General features: G+C 42.9%; 1 protein-coding gene across 1 annotated transcript in view; it reads right to left on the bottom strand.

Annotated features, from left to right (window-relative positions):
* ARHGEF18 (Rho/Rac guanine nucleotide exchange factor 18) overlaps window positions 1–24,275 on the bottom strand; it is a 272,094-nt gene that overhangs the window by 202,429 nt on the left and 45,390 nt on the right. Inside the window, 2 exon segments of the mRNA XM_075283699.1 lie at window positions 13,003–13,418; window positions 15,860–15,984. Of these exon segments, the coding sequence (XP_075139800.1) occupies window positions 13,003–13,418; window positions 15,860–15,984 (541 nt within the window).

The following is a 24,275-nucleotide window of genomic DNA, read 5'->3' on the forward strand; positions in this document are numbered from 1 at the left end:
CCACTCTTCAGATGTGAGCTTGATGGCAAGCAATTCCCAATCACTGATGGAATAGTTAGTTTCAGCCGAAGAGAACTTTGAGAAAATACCACAAGTAACAAATCTTCACTTGGCACTTTTCATAAATAAGATGGCACTGGTGCCCAAGGAGGCTCCACCTTCCGGGAAGAACTTTTTGACACATCAGGGTACATTCACACGGAAAACAGTGAGGAATTTAGTGTGAGATTTCAGCGCTGAAAAAAGCCTCCCATTGACTTCAATGGGTTCCTTTTTCTGCTATGGGAATCAATGGGAGGCTTTTTTTCAGCGCTGAAATTCCACACCAAATTCCTCACCATTTTCCTCCATGTGAATGGACCCTCAGAGTGGTGTAGAATGACGGTAGCTGCAAACACCTTTTTCAATTATGTAAGACGCTTTCCTATTCAGTGGCGTTAAAGGAGCCACAAGAGAGAAGCCCAGAATCAAACATAAATTGTTGAAGACAATGAATCTTTGTAGTCCCTAATAACAAGGCCAGGTTAGAATTTCAATAAGCTTCTCTGGGTTCATCTGTAGAACTTGATCTGAGACACTGTATTCTAAGGGCTTGTTCACACGGAGTAAACGCGGCACGCAATGAGCCGCGTGTACGGGACGTTTGCGCTGCGATTTTGACGGTACATGTTTGCGGTCGCGTTAACGCGCGTTTACGTGGCGCTAATGCGACCGCAAACATGCACCGTCAAAATCGCGGCGCAAACGTCCCGTACACACAGCACATTTCGTGCCGCGTTTACTCCGTGTGAACAAGTCCTAAGAAGGGCAGAAAATACTTTTTTTTACAAACACACTTTTCCAGCTTGGCGGATTGTTCTCTCGAAGTCAAGCTAAGACAAGACATAAATGTCTATGGTGGGTAGAAAAGTCAGGACAACAGATTAAAATCTCATTGAGATGACTACTACACAGACTTTTATGACCCGATCTTTGCTATCTCAGCCTGTTAGGTTCAGGTTTGGAGTGTCTGAACGGCATTCTGCACGCGAATTGTCTGATGTGCTGTAGGGGAATATTCACACTGGGCATGCGGTTTCTGCGGTTGCACTTTTGCATGGATCATGCAATGAGCTTCACTGCTGATCATTGTTATAGTGTGTCTTGGCCTCTGATGGGGTTAAGTTTCTCTGCTGTGCTAGGACTCTATTCAGGTTGTGGGCGGTTCCGAGTTCTGATATCCAATTGGCCTTCTGAATACTCCTGCTTCTGGCTATTTAAACTCTGCTTTGTATGCTGTCAGTTGCCGGTCTTAAATTTCAGGTTCCTGCATCCCAGGTTCCTGCGTCTGTCTGCCTGAAGCTGCTATCTCGTCTGAGTCCTGGCCCATTCAGCTTCATTTGCTGCCTATGGATACTATCCTGATATTTTGCTAAGTATTGAGCTCACTTATCCAAGCATAGTTGTTCCGGGTGCAGCCTTATTTTCTGTTTGGATTATTTGGACTTTTTGTAGGGTTTTTTTGTGTGAGATACTAAGTTCTGTTTATCCTATCCCTTTGCATAGTGTCAGTATTTCTGTGTTTCACATTTATTGTCTGCTCTATGCTTTGTGTTCCCTCATATTCACCGTTAGTCCAGTCAGACTCCCGTGGGGGGCTTTTTCAGTATCCTTTCTCTCCTCATAAATGTGAAACTAGTCAGGGTTTTCTGTTTCACTTGTAGGTGAGTTATTTCTCTGGTTGTGTTCGCGCCCACTCAGGCTAGTCAGTCGGACCCATGGCTACTACTAGTGTGCAAGGCAAGGATTAGGTGTATCACGCACTAGTTATTCCAAACTGCTCATACTCCTGATTTTTTTCTTTTGTATTTTCTCTTAAACTTGGCTGAGAGGTTATCAATCAGCGGCCAGTCCATGGTCAGAGATCCCCAGACCATAACACAGACAGAGCAAATCATGAAATACACAGTCCAGTCACATTAATATGACCACTTGTCAAAATCCAGAATAACCACCTTTCGCAGAGCGGACTGCTGCGAGACGTGCAGGAAGAGAGAGGATGCTGTGATGATGTTTACTGGAATGTTGTGCTGTGGCCAGCTGCACTAGGTTAGGCGGTTGAGCATCCATGGCACGAACAACCCAATCGAGGAGGTACCACAGATTCTCGATTGGGTTCAAGTCCGGGGAATTTGCTGGCTAAGGGAGTATGGTAAACTCATCCTGGTGCTTCTCGAACCACGCACGTAAACTGCGAGATTTATGACTTGTCGCATTGTCCTGCTGGTAGATACCCTCATCCTGATGAAAAACAATTGACATGTTGAGGTGAACATGGTCTGCAAAGATAGATGCATACTTGTTTTAATCCATCGTGCCTTCCACAATGATGAGTGCACCCAGATGGCTGATGACATGTGACTTTTGCGATTGGTTATTTATCGTCAACATCAAAAGTAGGCGGTGGTCACATTAATATGACTGGACTGTGTATTTAATATATAAACCTCTGGAAGACTTCCTGAGCGTGAGCAAAAATAAGGAATTACTAAGTATTTATTTTGTCCATCCTGGGTGTTGAAAACAGTCTTCTATTCATCGCCTTATTCTGAATCAATTTCTTGGCACCTCTTAAATTAATCTGTTAGGAACCTGATGCAACAGCAATGGACAATTAGTCCTGGGCAACCAAAATCCCGAAACATCGAAGCCAAACAGTTCTGATTGTATAACGTTCTCCTAACCAGAGTGGAACCACACCCCAGAGGTCTTCGAAAGAGCTCCTGATGGTAGAGTTGGACTTGGTAAATTCTGGGAACCAGAACCACAACTACCCAGAGAGTGCTGTACACCCAGCACACCCCAAGTAGCAGAGGACCCAGAAAACCCAGTAACACTAACCTTAGTAGATGAAGAATCAGAGGAGCTGGTCAGCAGGAGATAGCAGAAGCACTGCAGGAAGGTCATACAAGCCAAGTCGGTACACTGGAGGTTACGCAGGAGGGTGAAGCAAATGCGTAGTCAGGAAAGCCGGGTCATACACAAAATGTCACAGAGTAGCCAAACAAGGGTCAAGTAGGAGTAGTCCACAGGAAATCAGAAGGTATTCAAATCAAAAGGTCAGGGAGAGGTAGTCTGGAAGGCAAGCTGAGGTCAAAACACGAGAAACACAGCAGAAGGAGCAGGAGGTACAGGGTCAGGAGAGATTTAAAGCGCAGGGAGAGCAGTCACCAGAAAACTGAATAACCAGCGACGGGCCAGAGCCAGAATGAGGCCTAAGTAGCCTCCAGGCCACCGCTGACCTCACTGAACCTGGATGTAAGGTTCCGGTCAAAGGAGGAGACCCAGGAGGAGACCGGAATCCCCCACAGACTATTGCAGAGGTTCCAACCCTCCTCCATCGACACAGCGCAGATTGCAGAGTGGTCCGGCAGCTTCCGCACAGTGCAGCGGAGGCTCCAGCCCGGAGTACTAATATTAAACTTTGTGAAAATTTTGATGCTACAAATCCTGTCAAGAAGTTAAGAGATAAGAATTATCAGATATTTATTGTTGACTGTGATCGTGTTATGAACTTGCTAATTAATGTATGGAAATGGAGAGCCTTTCTTTTTTTTATGAAGAAGAAAACTGCTCCAGCTGGTGAGGTGGTCCTCTGGATAATCCCCTCTCAAGGTTCTCTTTAAGATACTGATACACAGCTTGAGTTTCAGGCAGAGAAAGTAGATACACCCATCCATGATGCAATAGGGTGGTAGTCTCAGCCTCCATTTTACTTAAGACATTGTCATAAAATGTATACAGTAATGGAAGTCCAGGCAGAGAAGATGGGTGGACCTCTGTAAGGCAAATGGTATTACAGTGAGGATCCATAGTAGAATTTGCCCTGTATTCCAATCGCTGTCTGGAGCATGTAGTCATCACCAAGGAAGGCCCAGAATGAGAGGATTAATGCCTAATGAGTCAGGCAAGATGTAAAAGACATTTTTTTTTTTTTTTTTCAGTGCAGTATTTCCACTTGCAGGACAAGAGGTTCTGTGATGAACTAAACTAGCTTGGATAAAGTTTTCCATTATCTGATACTACCAGAAAGGGTTTTTCAAGATGGATCAATGGGAAGCCGATAGCATGAGATCAAGTTCTGATGAATAAAGTTTCCTGCAGAACCAGAGTATAGATAGCAAGATAGATAACAAGAGATACTGTGTTTGCAGTGGACTAGGTTTATTGGAGTCAAGCATGTTAGAACATGATTAGAGATGAGCAAGTAGTGTTCGATCGAGTAGGTATTTGATCGAATACTACGGTATTCGAAATACTCGTACTCGATCGAGTACTACTAGCTATTCGAATGGAAAAATTTGTTGCAGAACCAGCGTTGATTGGCTGAATGCTATACAGTCGGCCAATCAACGCTGGTTCTTCTCCTACCTTTAGAAGTCTTCTCCGTGCAGCTTCCCCACGGCATCTTCCGGCTCTGAATTCACTCTGCCAGGCATCAGGCCTGGGCAGAGCTGACTGCGCATATCCGCTTGCAGTGCAGGCATGCGCAGTCGGCTCTACCCAGGCCTGATGCCTGGCAGAGTGAATTCAGAGCCGGAAGACGCCGCGGGGATGCTGCACGGAGAAGACTTCTTGGAGGATCCAGCCCGACCCTCACTCGTGGACTTGGTAAGTTCAATTTGATCGAATGTTGCCTACCCCTGAAACGAGCATTTCCTGTTCGTCCGTCGGCAGTACACACACATGGGATATTATCCCCCTAGGTACAATTAGAAGAGACAGGTTAACAAGCAATAGTCATTAATTAACAATTAAGGCCCTCCTATAAGAGGAACCCCGCCCTACTCAGCCTCAGTATTTTTATTTCTCTTAAAACCTTGGAAGAGGCAGGACTCTCTTTCTTACCTTCTCTTTTTGTTTGTTTTTTCAATAGGTTTCATCTATCGTCACAAGCTCCCCCACTCTGAGGATAAAGTCCAGCCAGGGGGAGCTGGCAAGGATATGGCTGGCATATCCCCAGGAAGCCTGTGTAATACAGTTGCTTCTGGCGGAGGGCAGAGCTGCTTTACTATGTAGCACCTTCAGCTTGGCTGATTTTCCCACAGAATCCTGCTTAGGTAGTTGATTCTGCTGGATGAGACTGCCCAATGAGGAAGCTCAGTGGAACCTGGCAATGCTTACCTCACATGAAGCGGCGCCATCTTGGATTCTGGCGTAACGCTCTGCACATGTGCAAGAATGTGTTTGGCCTGGCTAATCACCACTGGCTGAAACCATCTGGACCCTCAGAGCTTCCAACTGTGAGTAGGAGCCTTGCTCCACTGGGGAAAAAGCAAGTGTATACTTTGGCTTTTTCAAGTTATGCTTAGCAGCAACATGGACTCTGAGCAGGCATGCACAGATATCATGTGCACAACTATATGAAACCACATGCCAATACAAGCCACATCATCAAGGGGTGCAGTGAGTAATGTCAAGGCTGATGCCTGACCAATCCTGCTGATCTGCTATGGTAAAGGCAATGAGACCCTTTTTATGCTTGTCCACTAGGCAACATGGACTCTGAGCAGAAGTATCCGGTGTTGGGCATGGTCTAAGCACCTCTTGCCGAAACAAGCCGGACCCTCAGAGCTGCCAACTGTAAGTAGGAGCTGTGCTCCACTGGGAAAGCAAGTGTTGCTTTGTTTTAATGCTTATCCACTAGCAGCAGCGTGGATACTGAGCATGCACAGTTATCTTGTGCAGGGCTGCTATGCACTGGGTAAAGTGTGTTGGCTGTTTACAACCTAGTGTTACACAGTTCATGTGCATTTGCAACCCATAGATGGCATGGGAACACCGCTATTGTGCAGTTGGGCATGCACATTGATATCTTTCAAACCCATGGGGGTCACTGTGATTGTACAGATTGCGGGTGTGTTAGTGTCCTGACAAGCCCATGAATACACTGTCATTGTACAGTTTACAGGTGCAATTGCTGTTTGCAGGACATAAGTATTGTGGTTATACAACTTACAGATGTCTTTAATGTCTTCAAGCCCATAGGTACACTGTTACTATACAGTTTATATGTACAGTTACTGTTTACAGGCCATAAGTATATTGTGGTTATACACTTTACAGATGCCTTAAATGCATCAGAGTGTATATGAACATATATGGCTTACATATGGTATATAATGGATGTATTACACCAGTGCTAAAATGATATGGCATACATGGCATCATTTCTGTATGATATATGCTTAATATATATATACTGGCTTCTGCCTGCGACTTCATCTGCGTGGTATTGGCGTCAGTGATCCGCCTGTATTCAGGGAAATGGCTGCCATTAAGGCTTTGCCTATGTTTGTTCCAGCATCTCAGCAGCTTGTTGTTTGCAATGAGTTAGTTTTTCCAGACATTAAAAAACTGGCAAAATGCCAATATGGATTAAAGGCGTTTGCCTGTGTCAGTTTGACAGCACTGCCTGGCGCTGATCAGTTAATATGCAAATGCATACACACACCTGAGATAAACTGATGCGAAATCCTATATACTAAAAGCATGGGTATTTTCATCTCTGGTTGATATATGTAGCATGTATATCTACATTTTTTGAAAAGGATATACTGAAGTATGTATATCTGAGTAAAGCTCATTTTGGAATGCTATATTATAAGCTTTTATATATCGAATATAACTTTTTCGAAATGAGATTTAACATATATGAATATTTAATATGTTTAAGTCCAAGGAGGGCTCTACTTGTATGAGTCAAAATATTACATGAGATCTGCAATTAAGAGAGCGGATGTAAAGGAGAAATATTCATTACAGGTTACACATATATCAGGTCAGATATCTGGTGAGAAAATATAATAATGTGAGTGGGAACCCGTATTCTGGCAATAATGTAACGGCCACAGTCTTCTGCTGTTGGTAATGGTGTAATAGGTCTTTACACGGCCTCCACTTCTTATAATGGTGTGGATACAATCTGTTACATCTGACAACAGTGTATGTTATTATTCACCCTGCCGGTTCTGTATCTGGGACAGTGTCCAGTTCTAGAGAAAAGGTTCTCATTTTATCCTCCCTGAATTCTGAGGAAGGAGTAGGTCTTAAATCTATGGATTCACAATCTATCAGTCAGTGGTATTCAGTTCCTGTAATGAGCCTCCGGTTTTCTGTATTATCAGAGTATTCTGTATTTTCCTACAGTGATTTTTCTCTCCTTTCGTTGCAGGTCTCTATATGTATGTGTATATTCATATATATTTTTACATCTGGCATTGGCTTGTACAGTAGCCAACTCCGCTGGATCGAGGGCCGGGGCTCTCCACATTGGCTAATTCAATGTATTTCAGGCACCGCAAAAAAAAAAAAAAAAAAAAAAGTGATGCTCAGAAGTGTCAATAGAGCGCTTTAGATCACATTATATATAAGCGGGGTACCCCCGGATACTGCTTGGCTCGCGTGACGGGCCGAGTCCCTGGCGCCAAGAGAAGGGCCCACCCGTCGCTAAACCCCCAGCTCCAGGGCGGCGTGCGGCTCGACAGACCCCCCGAAAAGCCTGGGGGAGAAAGGAGGGGGGGAAAGCCTCCGCCCGACCACCCCCTCCCCTCCCCCGGCTGAGTAAAGGCAGAGTATTGTAGATGAATAATTTTTTGTCCTTTGCTTTTCTCAAGCATATATTTCTGTTGCTTCACAGTTTGTGGACATACCAAGTTTACTGACAGGGTGTAGGCAACGCCATAAAGCCCCTGTCAACTCCAGAAGTAGGCAAATCCTACAAAATCTGAGCTATGGTGCACAGATCTCCATCACCTCCAGCAGGAGGGGTCTGAGCTTTTATTTTATCCATATTGTTAGAGGTTCCTCGGAGGAGATGTCTTCCACGATAAATAGTGGTCACTCTTTGGAGCTCCAAGCATTACAGAGGAATAGGAAATCCTCCAAAAAAAAAAAAAAACCCAACAACCTCCATCCTCCGTTGGTCAGACTGAGGGTTTGAGAAGCTGCACTACAGCCAGTCCCAGGCACTCAACCACAACATGGAGTTTATAGCGGAATTGTCCTGGTTCAAAAGCTGACACACATGGGTCAGTCGTAGATCTGATATCTCCATAAGCGCCAGGGAAAGCACAATGATAGTCCATGGACTCCGGCGTGGTCATTATGCAAAGGAGAGCTGGGTGTCCTCACACAACCCTATAGATGTATGCCTGCATGTTCCAGTTTCTGGGAATTACCTTACAGAGCGGGACAGAAATATATTTCCAGTTCAGACTTCTTTAAATTGGGAGCACCTAAGTCCTTCTACTCTTCAGAAAGTTGTCATAGGTCTTAAAATAACCCTGCATCTTCAAGAATACGCAGTTATTTTATGCCTGGTAAATGGGCTCCTTATATCTCCCTGAAGGGAAGTGGATGTTACTCTTATTCGGGGTGAATCCAAAAGTTGGAAGGAGCAGGGACTTCTGGTCAATTCATTCTGCATGAAGATGAAGCTCTTTCCTGAAAGAAATCCCAAAGAATATGTATATTGATAGCCATATAGGATAGGAAGACTCTCTACAATATAAAGGGATTTAAGCCATTAGGATGCTACTGCATCACTTTCAACCACTCCTGGTGAATCACAAGAGCCTGGCACAAGCAGGCAAGTGAATCTCCGGTTATTGCAAACCTATATAGCGTCTACAGGAGTCAAAGGTAATAAGTCTTAAATCCAGGAGAATGAGGGTCAGAATCCAAATCCTTTCAAGGAGTCTACTCAGAAGTTGGGTCATTCTCAGATACCGGTGCCAGGGCACAATGCAAACCAACAGGTCTTGGTTCCTGTGTCTGAGAGGAAACCTGGCAGTGTTGATCGGGTAATAACCTGGTCCAGTGATCTGTCTGTGGTATCTCCATCCTAAAGGTTCGGAGGAAAGTTATTGGCAAGGAAACGGAGGAAACTGTAATATTGCCACAATAGGTCCGACTAGTAGGGTCATCCTTTACGTATCCTTTAAAGGGAAGGATCTGGTAACGTCCAGTCTGAAATGCCCTTTTTTTTTCTCCAGAAAGGCTCTTCCGTGCAAGTTCACAAATCTACGTTTGAAGGTTGCCAGGGGAAATTAAAAAAAAAAAAAAAAAAAAAAATTGGCCATGTGGATACTGTAGTAGTAACTTGGAGGTCTGTACGAAGACATTCTACCGTCTCCGTATGAGATAAAGTGTAAGTATCAATAAATCTGAGTGCTCCTCCATTTACACAAGTCCAGAAGTCATTTCATCTCTCTCAACTACTACGAGAAGACCTGGAAGATAATACTCAAGGTCCATATCACAACCATCAATACACATCTATAGTCTTCCTTAAAGGGTCTCATGAGACGACTGAAGACACAATCATAAATAGACTGCTGGAAATAGATATGCCAGTCCCAGAATGAGGCAGATCATTGGTCCTAAAAGTCATAAAGGTGTCCCATGGAAGCCATTCTTCAGGCAAGCTTGAAGGATATCTACTCAAAATCCTTACAGTGGCTATAACTAGGTTAGCAGAGGATTAGTGAATGTCAACTTTTTTCTCGGCTAGAGACCCGGATCTACTAGTCCGATAACTCTGTGGCCATGGGAACATCACCAGAATTTCCAGAAGTTGGGTTACAACCAGGAAATAACCTTACCGGGGCTCAGGTCTCCTCTGGGAAAGAAAAAAAAAAAAATTATATAAGAGTCACCCGGTCTTAGTGTATGAGGGGTTTCTTTCTGAACGGTTGTGAATCAGAATCCGTAGTCTCGTTTAATTCTCTCTTTTTTTGGCAGATTCGAAGGCTGAAGAACCAGCAGATGATGCAAGCAAGATATATCAAAGGCTCTGTTAGGATTTGTTATGACCTCTCAAAACAACCTCCACTGGAATCTGTGGGGGGGCGCTCTCTACTCCAGCCTTTTTTACATCAGGGCAGAGTTGGTCCGTGGGCTCTTGTACCAAAATGTGCAAAATAGCAACAGTCATTCATTACTACACCTATCTAAACCATACAGATGGGACATAAAGGTCTCTGAGGGGTTCCCCCTTTGGTCAGGTAGTATTTAAGGAAGCAACAAATTTTCCCGCCCAAGGAATATTGCTTTGTAAGTTCCCATGTGTGTGTACTGCCGACGGACGAACAGGAAATATGAAATTTACCTTATGAAATTTGCATTTCCTGGAGTCCGGAGGCAGTACAGCACGCCCACCCTATTTGTTGCTTATTGCTTGGGTACCATACTGAGGCTGAGTAGGGCGGGGTTCCTCTTATAGGAGGGCCTTAATTGTTAATTAATGACTATTGCTTGTTAACCTGTCTCTTCTAATTGTACCTAGGGGGATAATATCCCATGTGTGTGTACTGCCTCCGGACTCCAGGAAATGCAAATTTCATAAGGTAAATTTCATATTTTTCCCCCATAGAGTATAATAGGATTCGATATTCGATTTGAGTAGTCGAATATTGAGGGGCTACTCGAAATGAATATCGAATCTCGAACATTTTACTGTTCGCTCATCTCTAAACATGATCAGTTATACCTAGGGTTACCTCTCCAACTAACCCTAGGTCCTAGAGTTTTCTAGCTTCAGAGAGAACTTTCGCAGAAAATGATCATCTCTGTCACAGCAATTAATTTATACTGCCTCTCAATAGAGGTACACATTTTTTCTATGTTTGCGCTGACGTTCCTGGTAAGAGAATCGCTTGCTCCATCTGCATTGGTAAAGTCAGGGAACCTTTCTTTCCCATGCAACTTCTCTTGAATGCTCTCTGAAGTGTAATATTCATCTTTGTCTGTGAGGCAATATGCCATTTAGTTCTGTACAAATCAGTGCTGGTAGCAAGTTTCTGGGAAGGTCTTTCCAGCCACATTAAAGTGTCTTGCAGACAAAGTAGAGTGGATGTAGCAGGGGAAGAGTAACCACGCTGTTCAAAAAGCGGCTTAGGGTATGAAAGTGGGGAAACAATAAATCAGAATTAAACTGCAGTGTATGTAAGTCAAAGTGATTTATACATTGAATCAGGAATCCATTATATGCTTTAAGATCACCTCTCCAACTGGACTACCTCACAAACCGCCCTCAGTATGTGAGAGCCTGGGACTGTGTGTCTGACACTATGATCTATAGTACAGGAGCACCCTTTTCTCTTCACACTGTACACTGCTGATCTCATCTAGCTGTTACTTACAAAAGTACTCCAATGACTCTGCTATAGTAAGCCTCATCACAGACGGAGATGATAGAAAATACAGAAACTTAAACCCGGGACTTTGTGGAATGGTGCCAGTGAAATCACCTCAGGATTAATGCTGGGAAGACCAAGGAGATGGTGGTGGACTTTAGTAAGCAGAGATACGCACCAAAACCAGTGGACATCTAAGGGACAGGCATTGAGATAGTCAAGACCTATAAGTACCTGGGTGTGTGTGCTCCTCAATATAAGCTGGACAGAGCTGATCACCTGGGTGCACTGCTAAGAAAAGGCCACAGCAAGCTCTACCTGCTCAGGAGGCTGAGGGCCTTTGGAGTCCAAGGGCCACTTCTTAGGGCATTTTTCAACTCTGTAGTAGCATCAGCCATCTTCTTTGGAGTGGCCTGCTGGGGGAGTAGCATACCAGCTAGGAATAGAAGTAGACTTGATAGGCTGATTAGAAGGCTCTGTCTTGGGGAGTCCCCTGGACCAAGTACAGGTGGTGGGTGACAGAAGGATACTGTCCCTGGTGAGCTCCATGCTGGAGAACAACCCCATCCCATGTATGAGACTGTGACAGCACTGGGCAGTACTGTCAGTGACCGACTGCTTCTCCCCAAGTGTGAGAAGGAGCGCTATCGGAGATCTTTCCTCACAACCGCGGTCAGGCTGTATAATCAGCACCAGGCTAAGCGAAGATCACTCTGCACAGAGAACTAAATGATCCCGAGGTCTTTCTTTTTTTCTTCCTAGTTGCTATAACTCCTAGTATCTTTTTTTCTATCTATGAACTTGTATGTGTTCTTTATTGAATAATATTACTGTATTATCCATGCTGCTGTAACACACTGAATTTCCCCATGGTGGGACTATTAAAGAATTATCTTATCTTATCATAAGATCTCTATCATAATGTGGTGACCGTAGCAAATGCAGACTAGGCACAAAGTTTGAAGCTTATATAGTGACTAGAGCTGGTGTTCCAGTTTGTGGAGTGGTACTATGATGGCAACTGTAGACCATCATTACACTAACAAGCTGCCTAAATTCAATTAGTATTTGCAGTTTTTCAAATCCTCTTTACTATTTCTACAGCATTAGCTATATTGCATATAGGTGTGTCAGATTTTCATTCTCATGACAAGGCTATTCCTTGTCATCCTTTAGTTTCCACATCATAGATGCACAATTTCCTTGCGGCTAAGGCCCCACAGCCATAAAGCGCTGCGGGAAAAGCTATGGTGGCAGTGTATCACGGTTCTTCCCACAGCGCTTTGTACAGAAAGTTTGCATAGGTTTCCTCTGCAAACTTTCTGCTTCAATTATACCTATAGGGAAATCGCCTGTGTTTCTCTAAATATAATTGACATATTGCGATTTCCAAAACTTCAATGGTTTTGGAATCGCCACGTGTCCGCACCGCATATTTTCCCACAAAGTAGGGATGGAATTCATTAGAATGAGCATGCCATAGTGTCCAATGGCTGCTTATTCAGACTTCAAAACCTGAGACAATGGCAAACCCCACTACACGAGACTCAAGGAAATCTATTAGATGCGCAGTCGGATTATCAATTCGCTCATGGACAGGGACTGATATAAATGATGACAGCACATGATGTACAGCTCTGTGGAATATGTTGTTGCTATATAAGCATCAGAAATAAGGCAATGATTACTATTGTGCATTGTATCTTCACCTAATAACTACAGTTACCCACTGTACACCTGAACAACAGTTGTAAATGATTTTGGAGAAAAACGAAAATCATTAAAGTAGCAGCAGCATTATAGAGCTGTAGATAATGTCTCTTACCTGCGAACAGTATCTGTAAGAGAGACTGTTTCATCCCAGCTATGCCGCCTAGATGTTGAAAGGGACCTCACTAAAATAGGGATGGCTTCCTGTGCCCTTGTCAAGTCTTCCTGAGATTGCTGCAACTCATTTGTTAGACATTGTGAGCTGGTTCCAGATTCCAAAGTCATTGGACAGAGAAAAGGCTTTGTGCAAGTAATTACAACTTCTCCATTGTCAAAGCTAATATTAGGGCCACTAGCAACACAAAATGCGTCAGATGGAGGTCGGGGGCTTTCCTTGTTATCCTGATTCTCCATCATTATTAGATCCTTGTAATATTCAGTCCCATGAAGCGAGGAGTCTATAGAATGTAAATCTTCACTGCTGCTCACTGTATCACTGCAGCAGTTCTCCAGATCAACAGACTGGTCATCCTAAACACAGAAAAACGCATTTATACTGCTATCTCCATCACCTAAGCAGAATATAGAAATATAGACATCTCTATCTCTCTCCCTCTCTGTTTAGAGTCTCTATAAAAATTGGTGTCTGGTCTGGGGTTTATATAAATTTAGGGACCTGCTCTGCAGTCTGAGTTATCAATTCATTTCCTAAAAAATGTTGGAAGAAGATTACTTTATGTAAACTTGTTCTGGTGTGAATTCTCCAGATTTTGCATACAATTTTGTAAGGCTGCATTCACATATATCACTTCCTGGGCAAGGCTATTCAGTTTTTGCAGCAGATCTCTTCTATATACAGTTCAGAGATCAGTAAATTTACCCCCATAATTAATAGTATTAGTAACAATATTACTTATGGGGGACTATGACCAATGGAGAAGTGCTATTATAGCACTATTAAGGGCCCATTCACACGGAGTAAACGCGTGTGTATTTTGGCAAAATACACATGTACAAAAGACACGTGTAAGAATAAGACTCCCATTGACTTCAATGACATATTTTTACACGTGTAAAAAAAAAACAAAAACAAAACGTCAAAATACACGTGTAAAACGTCATTAAAGTCAGTGGGAGTATTATTTTTATACATTTATTTTTTACACGTGTATTTTGCCAAAATACACACGCATTTACTCCGTGTGAACGGGGGCTTAGAGTAATAGAGCCTCTCCAAAGGAAATAGCTCCCCCCCATGTAAGTAATAGTATAACATATGGGAAGACTATCACAAGGGGAGGGACTGTTACTGTAATAGTGACATAAATGGAGGGGGGGCATTATGTAATAGTATTACCAGTGGCGTAACTACCGCCATAGCAGCGGAGGCAGCTGCCACAGGGCCCGGGACATTAGGGGCCCGGTGACTACCGCTGCTATCATTATACTCTGAGGTCTTTTCGGACCCCTGAGTATAATGATTGGCGGACCAGGAGAGGTAAGAGAACATAAAAAACATGTTACTTACCTCTCCACGATCCTGCCTGACGTCCTTTCTGACATCTCTGACGTCACATGAACCCGGCCTGCGCCCCGGGTCATGTGACGTCAGACGTCATTAAACAAGGATGGCAGAGGAGAAGGCAGCGGAGAAGACCGCGTAGGAGCCGGGGGAGAGGTAAGTAACAGTAGTTTTTTATGTTTTTCTCCCCCCTGGGTCTCTGATTATTAGACTCTGGGGTCTGAAAAGACCCCAGAGTATAATAATTGTTTATGGGTGTCCACTTTGGGACATAATACTGTGTGCAGGGGCCCCTATGGGACATAATACTGTGTGCAGGGGCCTCTATGGGACATAATACTGTGTGCAGGGGCCCCTATGGGGGATAATACTGTGTGCAGGGGCCCCTATGGGGGATAATACTGTGTGCAGGGGCCCCTATGGGGGATAATACTGTGTGCAGGGGCCCCTATGGGGGATAATACTGTGTGCAGGGGCCCCTATGGGGGATAATACTGTGTGCAGGGGCCTCTATGGGGGATAATACTGTGTGCAGGGGCCTCTATGGGGGATAATACTGTGTTAAGGGGCCACTATGGGGCATAATAGAACGCGTAGAAATGCGTAGGAGGGGTCGGTCGAGGTCTTCGGTGTCGGTCGGGGGGGGGGGGGGGGCCATGTCAAAAGTTCGCCACGGGGCCCCGCCATTCCTAGTTACACCACTGAGTATTACTTATGTGGGCGGGCTATTACCTCTGTGGGAATACACTATTACCTATGGAGGAGTGCTATTAGGGCACTATTATAGTAAGGCTTAATTCAAACGGCAGAAAATGAAGGGGAATTTGAGGCAGACATCTGCTACAGATTTCTCTTCATTTTCCACCCCATAGCAGACAACCAAAGCAGATGAATGAGCTTACTCAGCAGAGGCTCCTATGCCACAGACTCTGTGGCTGAATCAGCCCTGGAATCCGTAGCAAGATTGAACAAGTCACATATTTTTTTTCAGTTTTCTGCTTCGATCTCTGCTTCCCATTGCAAACAAGAAAAATAAGAATCAGGGCAGAATCTGTTCCACCCTACTCACTTCACATTTTGTTTTCACTCTGCATTAAAAATTACATAGAAACGGTTTCTGGCTGATCATTATGACAATACAATATGTATTATTGGTTTTATTATGGCATATTTATGTCATTCTGGCTAATTTCATCCACAAATTGCAGATTGAAATGAAGAAATGCTGCGATTTCAAAAACTGCAGCATGTCAATACCTACGGAAAAACTAGTATTTTTTTTTATAGGTATAATAGGGACAGAAACATTTCTGTGAAAAACGCTGCAGAAAAAAACGTGATCTGTTTGTGTCATACATAGACAGATTTGTATTTCCTATTTCATCCATAAGTCACCTACAACATATTCTTTTGGTAGGTTATAGTATTAAAAGTAAACAGTTATCTCTACCTTTTCTTCCGCCAAGAAAAACATCTCCCCTGGGTCCGCAGAGTGGGGACTTGGTTCAGCATCTGGAGTTACACTTCGTGAGTCTGGTATAGCAGAAAATTCAGGGCATGGCTTGCATTCAGATGCTAAAAGTGAAAATAAAAAACAGAAACATTTTCTACTTCGTTATTGCAATACTGGAAATTATGAGGAATTAGAACTAGTTCAGTTTTCTTTTGTCTGTTTTTTAGTATTTCTTGCACTTTCGCAGAAATTGAGGCATCTGTACGTCATGTATGCCTGCTGTGTTTATGTTGCAGTTGTGAGCTTTTTTTATCAAAGCATCTTTAGGGTGCATTCACACAGAGGAAAATGGGGAGGAATTTGGTGTGGAACTTCAGCGCTTAAAGCGATCCTATCTTTCAAACACTTTTTTTTCTAACTAACACGTCGGAATAGCCTTAAGATAAGATAAGATAAGATAATCCTTTAATAGTCCCACAAAGGGGAAATTTCAGTGATACAGTTTCATAGATGGTACAGTAGTATATAACAAGAGAGAAAAACACATAAAAGCACATGGCAGAGAAATCCTAGGAATCATAGCAACTAAAAAGAAAGAAACACAGACACACTGCAGGATCATTTAGTTCTATGTGTGAAGTGATGTTACTAATACAGCCCGACCGTGGTTGGAGGACATGAGGAGGGGGTCACAGCATGTAGATATAACAGGCAAAAAAAACTTTTTTTTTTTTTTTTTTTTTTTTTTGCAGAGGTGGGGGACATATGCAGCTATTATGATAACATGTGGCAGTTCCTTTGGTAGGTGGTGAGATCTCATGCTCACAGCTGATAGTTCGGTATCTTGCATCAGCGCTATTGTCCATTAACCACAAAAAAAATGCCCCAAATATCCTTCATCACAAGCCCTCCTCTTCCTTTCTTCTTACCACTGTGTTCTACTGCCCAGAGAGGTCTGAAGCCATCCAGGTAGACAGGGTGCTGCTCTCTTGCCAAGCTTCCATAAACTCATGGGGTAGGTGGGTGATTGTAGGTTCCCAGGCTGTAACAGAGTCCCACGTGTCCACAGTAAAAGAAAGAAATACCAGTCAGCTGTAGGCATCTTCACACATCAGCAATAGACTCCAAAAATCATCTCCTTGAAAAGAACTCCACACTTCCATGTAGGTTTCTTCTCCATGCCACATGGTGTCCATGCTGTCCATTAGCTCCTGGGGGGATGGTAACAGGCACATGTGCAGGTCTCCAGGTCTTGAGTCATTGTCCATGCTTAACAATAGAAACAAAAGGAAAAAAATATTCCACAGGATCTTCCATTCGATTTATAGTTGCTAATTCATAGTGCTAGTTTGCTTGGTTATAGGATTCTTGAAGATACAGAGAAAAAGAGTGAAAAAGGAAAGATAAAGGTTGCTCCCAGCTTGGAGCACTGTATCAGGCAGCCACACACGAGGCGGCACCAAGAAAGGCTATTCTTCTCCTACCTTTTGTTTTCTTCTCCTCGCCACCATTTGCTTGAAATTCAATTTTTTCTCTATGTAAATGAGTTCTCTCGCAGCACTGGGGGTGGGCCCCAGCGCTCATACAGCACTGGGGTGGCGTCCCCAATGCTGCCAGAGAACTCTCCAGCGCCGTCTCCATCTTCTTATGGAACGAGGTCTTCACCACGTCTTCTTCCAGCAATGTCTTCTAACTTCTAGGCCCCGGACCTAGGGCAAGTCGACTGCGCATGCCCTCGGCCACAAGAAAAATGGCCGCTTGCACAGTATTGTAAGCGCCAATTTCTCGTGACCGGCGGGCATGCGCAGTCGGCTTGCCCTAGACCTGAGGCCTAGACTTTAGAAGACACCGCCGGAAGAAGACGCGGTGAAGACTTTGTTCCAGAAGAAGATGGAGGCAGTGCTGGAGAGTTCTCTGGCAGCATTGGCGATGCCCCCAGTGCTGTTTGAGCGCTAGGGCCTGCCCCCAGTGCTGCAACAGAACTCATTTACATACCAAGAAAAAACAGAATTTCAAGCGAATGGTGGCATGGAGAAGACAACGAAAGGTAGGAGAAGAATACCCTTTCTTAAGGCTATTCCGACGTGTTAGTTAGGAAAAAAAGTGTTTGAAAGATAGGATCCCTTTTAAAAAAAAGCCTCCCATTGACTTCAATGGGTTCCTTTTTCTGCGAATGGGTTTCTTTTTCTGCTAGCAGAAAAAGGAACTCATTGAAGTCAATGGGAGACTTTTTTTTTTTCAGCGCTGAAGTTCCACACCAAATTCCTCACCATTTTCTTCCGTGTGAATGGACTCTGAAAACGTCATGTTTTTTGCACTGCTGTAATTATTTGTCATGAAAATTAAATAAATCTGCAAATAAGGTCAATATTATTCTGTATACCTGAAAACAATAACATGTGCAAAAATCTGACTACATTAATGAAAAATAAATAAAACTTAAAGGGGTATTCCCATGAACTTAATTATTTTTAAATTTGTAGATAACTAAAAGTTGAACTTTTTGCAAATATAAGTAATTAAACATTTTGCAGAGTTTTAAAGATTTTCTCTAAATAACTTGTGGTCACAAGTTGTTTTCTTAATCGGTTGCCAGTGGATACGACTATGAATGCAGGAGCTTTCTAAGGTCACTAAATTAGCCATGATTTCCTTATTGTGGTCAGAATATCTTCTTATACATGTAGTGTCCCTGCCTGATAGCCCAGTTACAATAAGAAAATCATGGCTGGGTTCCTGACAAGTCCCAGACCATAGAAAGTTTCTGCATTCGTGGTCATATCCATTGGCAACCGATCAAGACAAGACTGTCACCATTAAGATGGTTAGAGAAAATCTTTAAACTCTGTACAATTTTTAACTACTTATATTGGCAAAAATGTTTAACTTTTAATTATTTACAAATATAGATATAATTATGTTCATGGGAATACTTTAAAGGGGTTGTCCCATCACAAGGATCCTATCTATACTGCTTGTTAATGTGGATGTAAGACTTTTCCTAAATACACTGCTTCAGCAAAACTGCTTTGTTTGTTCACTATCTTACTTTATTCAATTCATTGTTGACACAGCCCTTGACTTATCTGCTCTAAAGTCAAGTGATGTATCTGCCTGCTCTCAGGGGGGAGGGAGGAGGGGCTAAGTGCATGGGATCGAGCCTGTGTATCTAGCTATTCCTGTGTCTACACCACGTGACCTAGCTTCCTGCTCTCAGATAGGGGAGAGGAGCTGCTTTCATTTCTTCTGTTCTCCCAGTTATCAGGCTAGCTAATTCAATTGTGTTCATTATGGCAGAGACAGGCAGTCTCTGTATGTAACACAGAATGGAGTTGCTGCTGCCTTTACTTCATAGTCCAATATGGGTGGGCGGAGCTACACGGTAATTTGGGGGCGGAGCTAAACGGCACGTTGCATGTGAAACCCAGCCCACCAAATGATGCAAGAAACCAGGAAGAAAGAAGATTTTACAGCAGTGAAGACTGGTGAGTATGCGACGTGGGAATACCCCTTTAACCTTTATTCGTGTATGTTTTAAAAGATATATCCCTGTAGTAGATATAGCTAAAGTGGATTCGCTTTGCTAATGTAGGGCCACCTTATGAGTATATAGTTATAAATCCTACTCTGTAATATTTGATATACTCTGAACCTAATAAGGAAAGTCTTTTGGTTGATATATACATCTTTTTCTACATCTTACTAATATTATAAATGTGAAAGTTTGTATGTTTGTTCCTCAATCACGCAATCGCGCAAAAATGGCTGAACAGGTTTGAATGAAATTTGGCACATAGACAGATAACATTGAAAGCAATAGGTTAAAAACCCTCCCATTGATTTAAATGGGTAGCGCGCATATGCTGGCACCCATTCAAGTCAATGGCATCTGTTTTTTACGCCGTTCACTCTGAACGAGTTTTACATTCAGAATCAGTGAGCGTAAACTCTGTGTGAAGGCTCCCATAAAGGGGTTATTATCTATCCTGATAAATTGCTGATCGGCCACTGACTGAAAATAAGAAACAATGTACCGTAATTATCTCATTAAATTAATATGTTTTCTTCTCCACTTTTTAGGCAGTTACTTTCCCCATATTAGTCACTGTAGACCATCAACTCCTCTTCACTATGCTCACACCTCACGGACACCGCGCCCTCCTGGTTCTCCTCTTATCTCTTATCTATCTTTCAGTGTATCATTTGCGGGTTCTGTCTCTTGCCTTCTTCCCCTTGCTATTGGGCTTCCTCAGAGCTCAGTCCTAGACCTATACATCTAATTTAACCTCTTTGCAGATGATATGCTGTTAACCGCTACCAACCCTTTATTTTCCCTCCTGAGCTTAACTAATACCCTCTACCATTTTACACAATTGTCAGGGCTTACACTCAACACATCTAAATCAGAGATTCTTCATTGTAATGTCCCTCCAGCTACTGCTAAATTAATCTCCTTAAAGGGGTATTCCCATGTACATAATCATATATATATATATATATATATATATATATATATATATATATATATTAGATAATTAAAAGTTAAACATTTTTACAAATATAAGTAATTAAAAATTCTTCAAAATTTTAAAGATTTTCTCTAACTTTCTTAGTGGTGACAGTCTGTTATCTTGATCGGTTGCCAATGGTTATGACCACTAATGCAGAAACTTTCTATGGTCTGGGTCTTGATAGGTGATTCCTCAGGCAAGCCCAATAGGAGTGGAGGAGTAGAGAGTAAGCGCACACACCAAAGTATGGTCTTGCACAGTTTATTAAACACTCACACTGTAAGCTGTGTAAGAGGCCATTTTCTTGAGGCCTGGGCAAGCGCAGTCAGCTCTGCCCGAGGCCTAGAAAATTGTAAACCCAGAATGGAAGAAGATGCGTAGAGAGGTGGGTTGCTTTAGAAGATGGAGGCTTCCCTGGAGAGTTCTCTTGCAGCATTGGGGATGCCCCCAGTGCTGTTTGAGCGCTGGGACCCGCACCTAGTGCTGCAACAAATACCGGGATTACAGGCAAATGGCTGCGCGGAGAAGACAACGAAAAGTAGGAGAAGAATAGACTTTCTTAAGGCTATTCCGACATGGTACCGAGAAAAAATTGCATTTGAATGATAGGATCCCTTTAAATGAAGCTTTGCCACATTGATCCAAAAACTTAAAAAAAAAAACAAAAAAAACATTTCATAGCATTTCCCCACTCTCTCTTGGATTGGACATATCCACCCAGAATTTCTCCACTCTCTCTTGGATTGGACATATCCACCCAGTAAACCCAACTAGCCTTTTCCCCTCGATTTTGTCTGCTGGTTGTTGGGGTGGATGATCCACCTATATTCAGCAAATTGCTGCCGTCAATGGTTTGCCTGCTCCGGCGTTTTGGCAGCTCTTAAGCTGGCCTGCCGCTGAACTCGTTCCTCGTGCTGTGCCAGGGATTGTTCCGGCATCTCAGCAGCTCACTGGGAAGCCATATAATGAGCGTGTTGTTGGCGTTAATGATCTGCATGCTCCGGCGTTTCAGCAACTCTCAAGCTGGCCTGCCGCTGAACTCGTTCCTCGTGCTGTGCCCGTGATCGTTGCGGCATCTCAGCAACTCGCTGGGACACCATATAATGAGCGTGTTGTTGGCTTTGCTGATCCACCTGCTCTGGCGTTTCGGCAGCTCTCAAGTTGGCCTGGCACTGAAGTTGTTCTTCGCACCGTGCGTGTAATTGTTCTGGAATCTCAGCAGCTCGCTGCGACGCCATATAATGCATGTGTTTTTGGCATCGATGATCCTCCTCAGCTCCGCTTTAGGAGAAGTCAGTGACTTCTGGCTCCTTCATAGCTCTTGTTGTTTGCGACAAATTAGATTTTCTTTTTGCCGGCATGTTTAGGATTGACAAGCTGCTAATTTGGATTAAAGATGTTTGCTCATGTCAGTTTGTCTGCACTGCCTGGAGCAGATCAGATACTATGTAAATGTCTGTACACAAACCACTGAGGGTTAGCCTGTGTTTACACAAAGAGACAACATACCTGGCTGAGATAAGCTGCTGCAGGAGCAGTGTAATATAGTATGCGAACATAAATTCATAACAGTCGTGAAGTAAAAAGTAGCCTATGTTTTAATCGAGGTTACAATCTATCTATGTGCCAAATTTCATTTAAATCCATTCAGCCGTTTTGCGTGATTGAGGAACAAACATCAAAACATACAAACTTTCACATTTATAATATTAGTAGGATTAATAGTACTAAAACACCTTTAAAAAAAAAAAAAAAAAAAAAAATTGCCTGGGAAACCCCTTTAACGCCCCATCCCCTGACACCAAGCTTGACTCTATGGTGGCCTGGGAGCAAGACCTTGACTCTGTACTAACCTCTGCCCAATAGATAGACTGCTGTACTACCATCAGCAAAGGCAGCTGGCAGGTCACCCTTATGGAACCATCATTGAAGGTCCTCCATAGGACCTATTTGGTCCTTCAGAGGCTATATAGCTTCTATCCTGTGGTTTTTACCCCTTTGTTTTAGGGGTTGCAATGCCATAGGCTACGTAATCCATATTTGTTGGCCCTGCTCTCAAGGCCGCTGCTTTTGGATAGCCATAAATAGAACGCCTCCACGTCTCTTTCAACAGTCCTTTCTGATGTCATTTTCCTTCTTAGTCTTTAACTCAAGAACTTCAAATATGCTTAATTTAATCTATTTCAGTGTATCCTAATGGCCACCAGAATCCACATCACTTTCAATTGGAGGAAACCAACATTATTTGAAAAGACACTGTCATACCCTACTAAAAAAATCAATGCTTCTATCTCTGATCCCTGCTCACTTTTTGATAAGGTCTTGACACCCTGGAGTAACAGGTCGCAGGTCTGCCATATTGTCTACAGCTTTGATTGCTGATCCCAGAATTCTTCACTCCTCCACCTTATCTGTTGCTCACATAATAGCGCTCCACTACCCCTCCTATATTCCTCTGTAGTTGGTTTTAGGTATCAGTTATTTTATATCCCTTTACCTACATCCTGTTTTGTTTTTACTGATCTTTATCGTTATATTATCAACCAGTTTATGTTATTTTGCACTTATACATGTGTATTACAACTGTCTTTTTGCTTAGACTGTCTTTGAATGTTGCAGTATGTCAATACTTTTGAAACTAAAAACATATTTGGGCAGATTTATGAAGAGTGGCATTCATAATGCCAGTCTTTGCAACCCAAGTCGGTGGACGCACATTAATGATGCAAATACTTTGCTGGATCCTGCACTTGGAGGGGAAATGAATGCAAGTTCATAGCTGGTGTACATTTCCCACATCATTTGCATGCCACTTTCACGCTCACTTTAATGGGAATGTGGTGAGGACAGCGCAGAAATTATACATTTGCAATCCAAATAAATAAAAAAAATATAAATAATATTAATAAATCATAATTAAAAGAAGAATTAAGAGCGCAAAGAAGAGATAACAGCAATACAGAAGAGATGCATAGAAAAGAGAAAGGACAAATAGGGGAAATTTAGTAGGTGTTAGTAAGGGGGGTGTGAGGTAAGGGAAGAAAGGAATGAGATGGGGGAGGTGAGGAGGCAAAAACAGATGAAGAAGAAGAAGAAGAAAGAAGGAGGAGGAAGAAGAAAGAAGAAAAGAGAGAAAGACAAAGAAAGAGAAGAGGAAGAGGAAAATAAAAAGAAAGAAAGGGAGTGAGGGAGAGGGAAGGGAAAAGGCCTGCAGAGGAGGAACAGAGGTTGGGAAGTGAAGTGAAGGGTGTCTGAACTACAGTTTCAGATTTCTCCAGGGTGTCCAGATTCTCAGAAAGCGGTCATGAGTTCTGTTTTTGCAACTTGACAATTCCTGAAACCTACTAATTTGATTGACTTTAGCAACCCAGCAAGATTTTGTTGGAAGGTCTGTTTGGAGCCATCTAACAGGAATCAGGTTGCTCGCCACAGACAATAAAATTGAAATTAGGTTTAGCTTTGATAGTTTGTAGTGGGATGATGCCAGAGATAACAAGACCATCGATGGTGTGATCTCAAAATCTGTTTGGGATAGTAATCTGATGGTTGATTGAACATCATTCCAGAATGGTCTTATATCATTGCAAAATCACCAAATATGAGAGAGTGTACTACATTGAGTGTGGCAACTCCAGCAAGTGTTAGAAAATGCCAAATTCATTTGAAAGGGCCAATCAGGAGTACAGTACCATCTGGTGAATATTTTATGTGTTTCCTGCAAGCAGACACAAGAGGAAAATCCATTAGAATTGTCTAGTATCTGCTTGACTTGATGATCAGAGAGTGTGATATTTAGTTCTTTATCCCAAGATGTGGGCTTGGCGAGCTTGCCATGGGATACAAAACTATGGAGAACGTAGAAGAGTTTTTGGAGGAGTTTGTTTCTGGCCAGCAAAGTCTGT

This window comes from Leptodactylus fuscus, chromosome 1, assembly GCF_031893055.1.
Source record: "Leptodactylus fuscus isolate aLepFus1 chromosome 1, aLepFus1.hap2, whole genome shotgun sequence".
Classification (NCBI taxonomy): Eukaryota; Metazoa; Chordata; class Amphibia; order Anura; family Leptodactylidae; genus Leptodactylus; species Leptodactylus fuscus.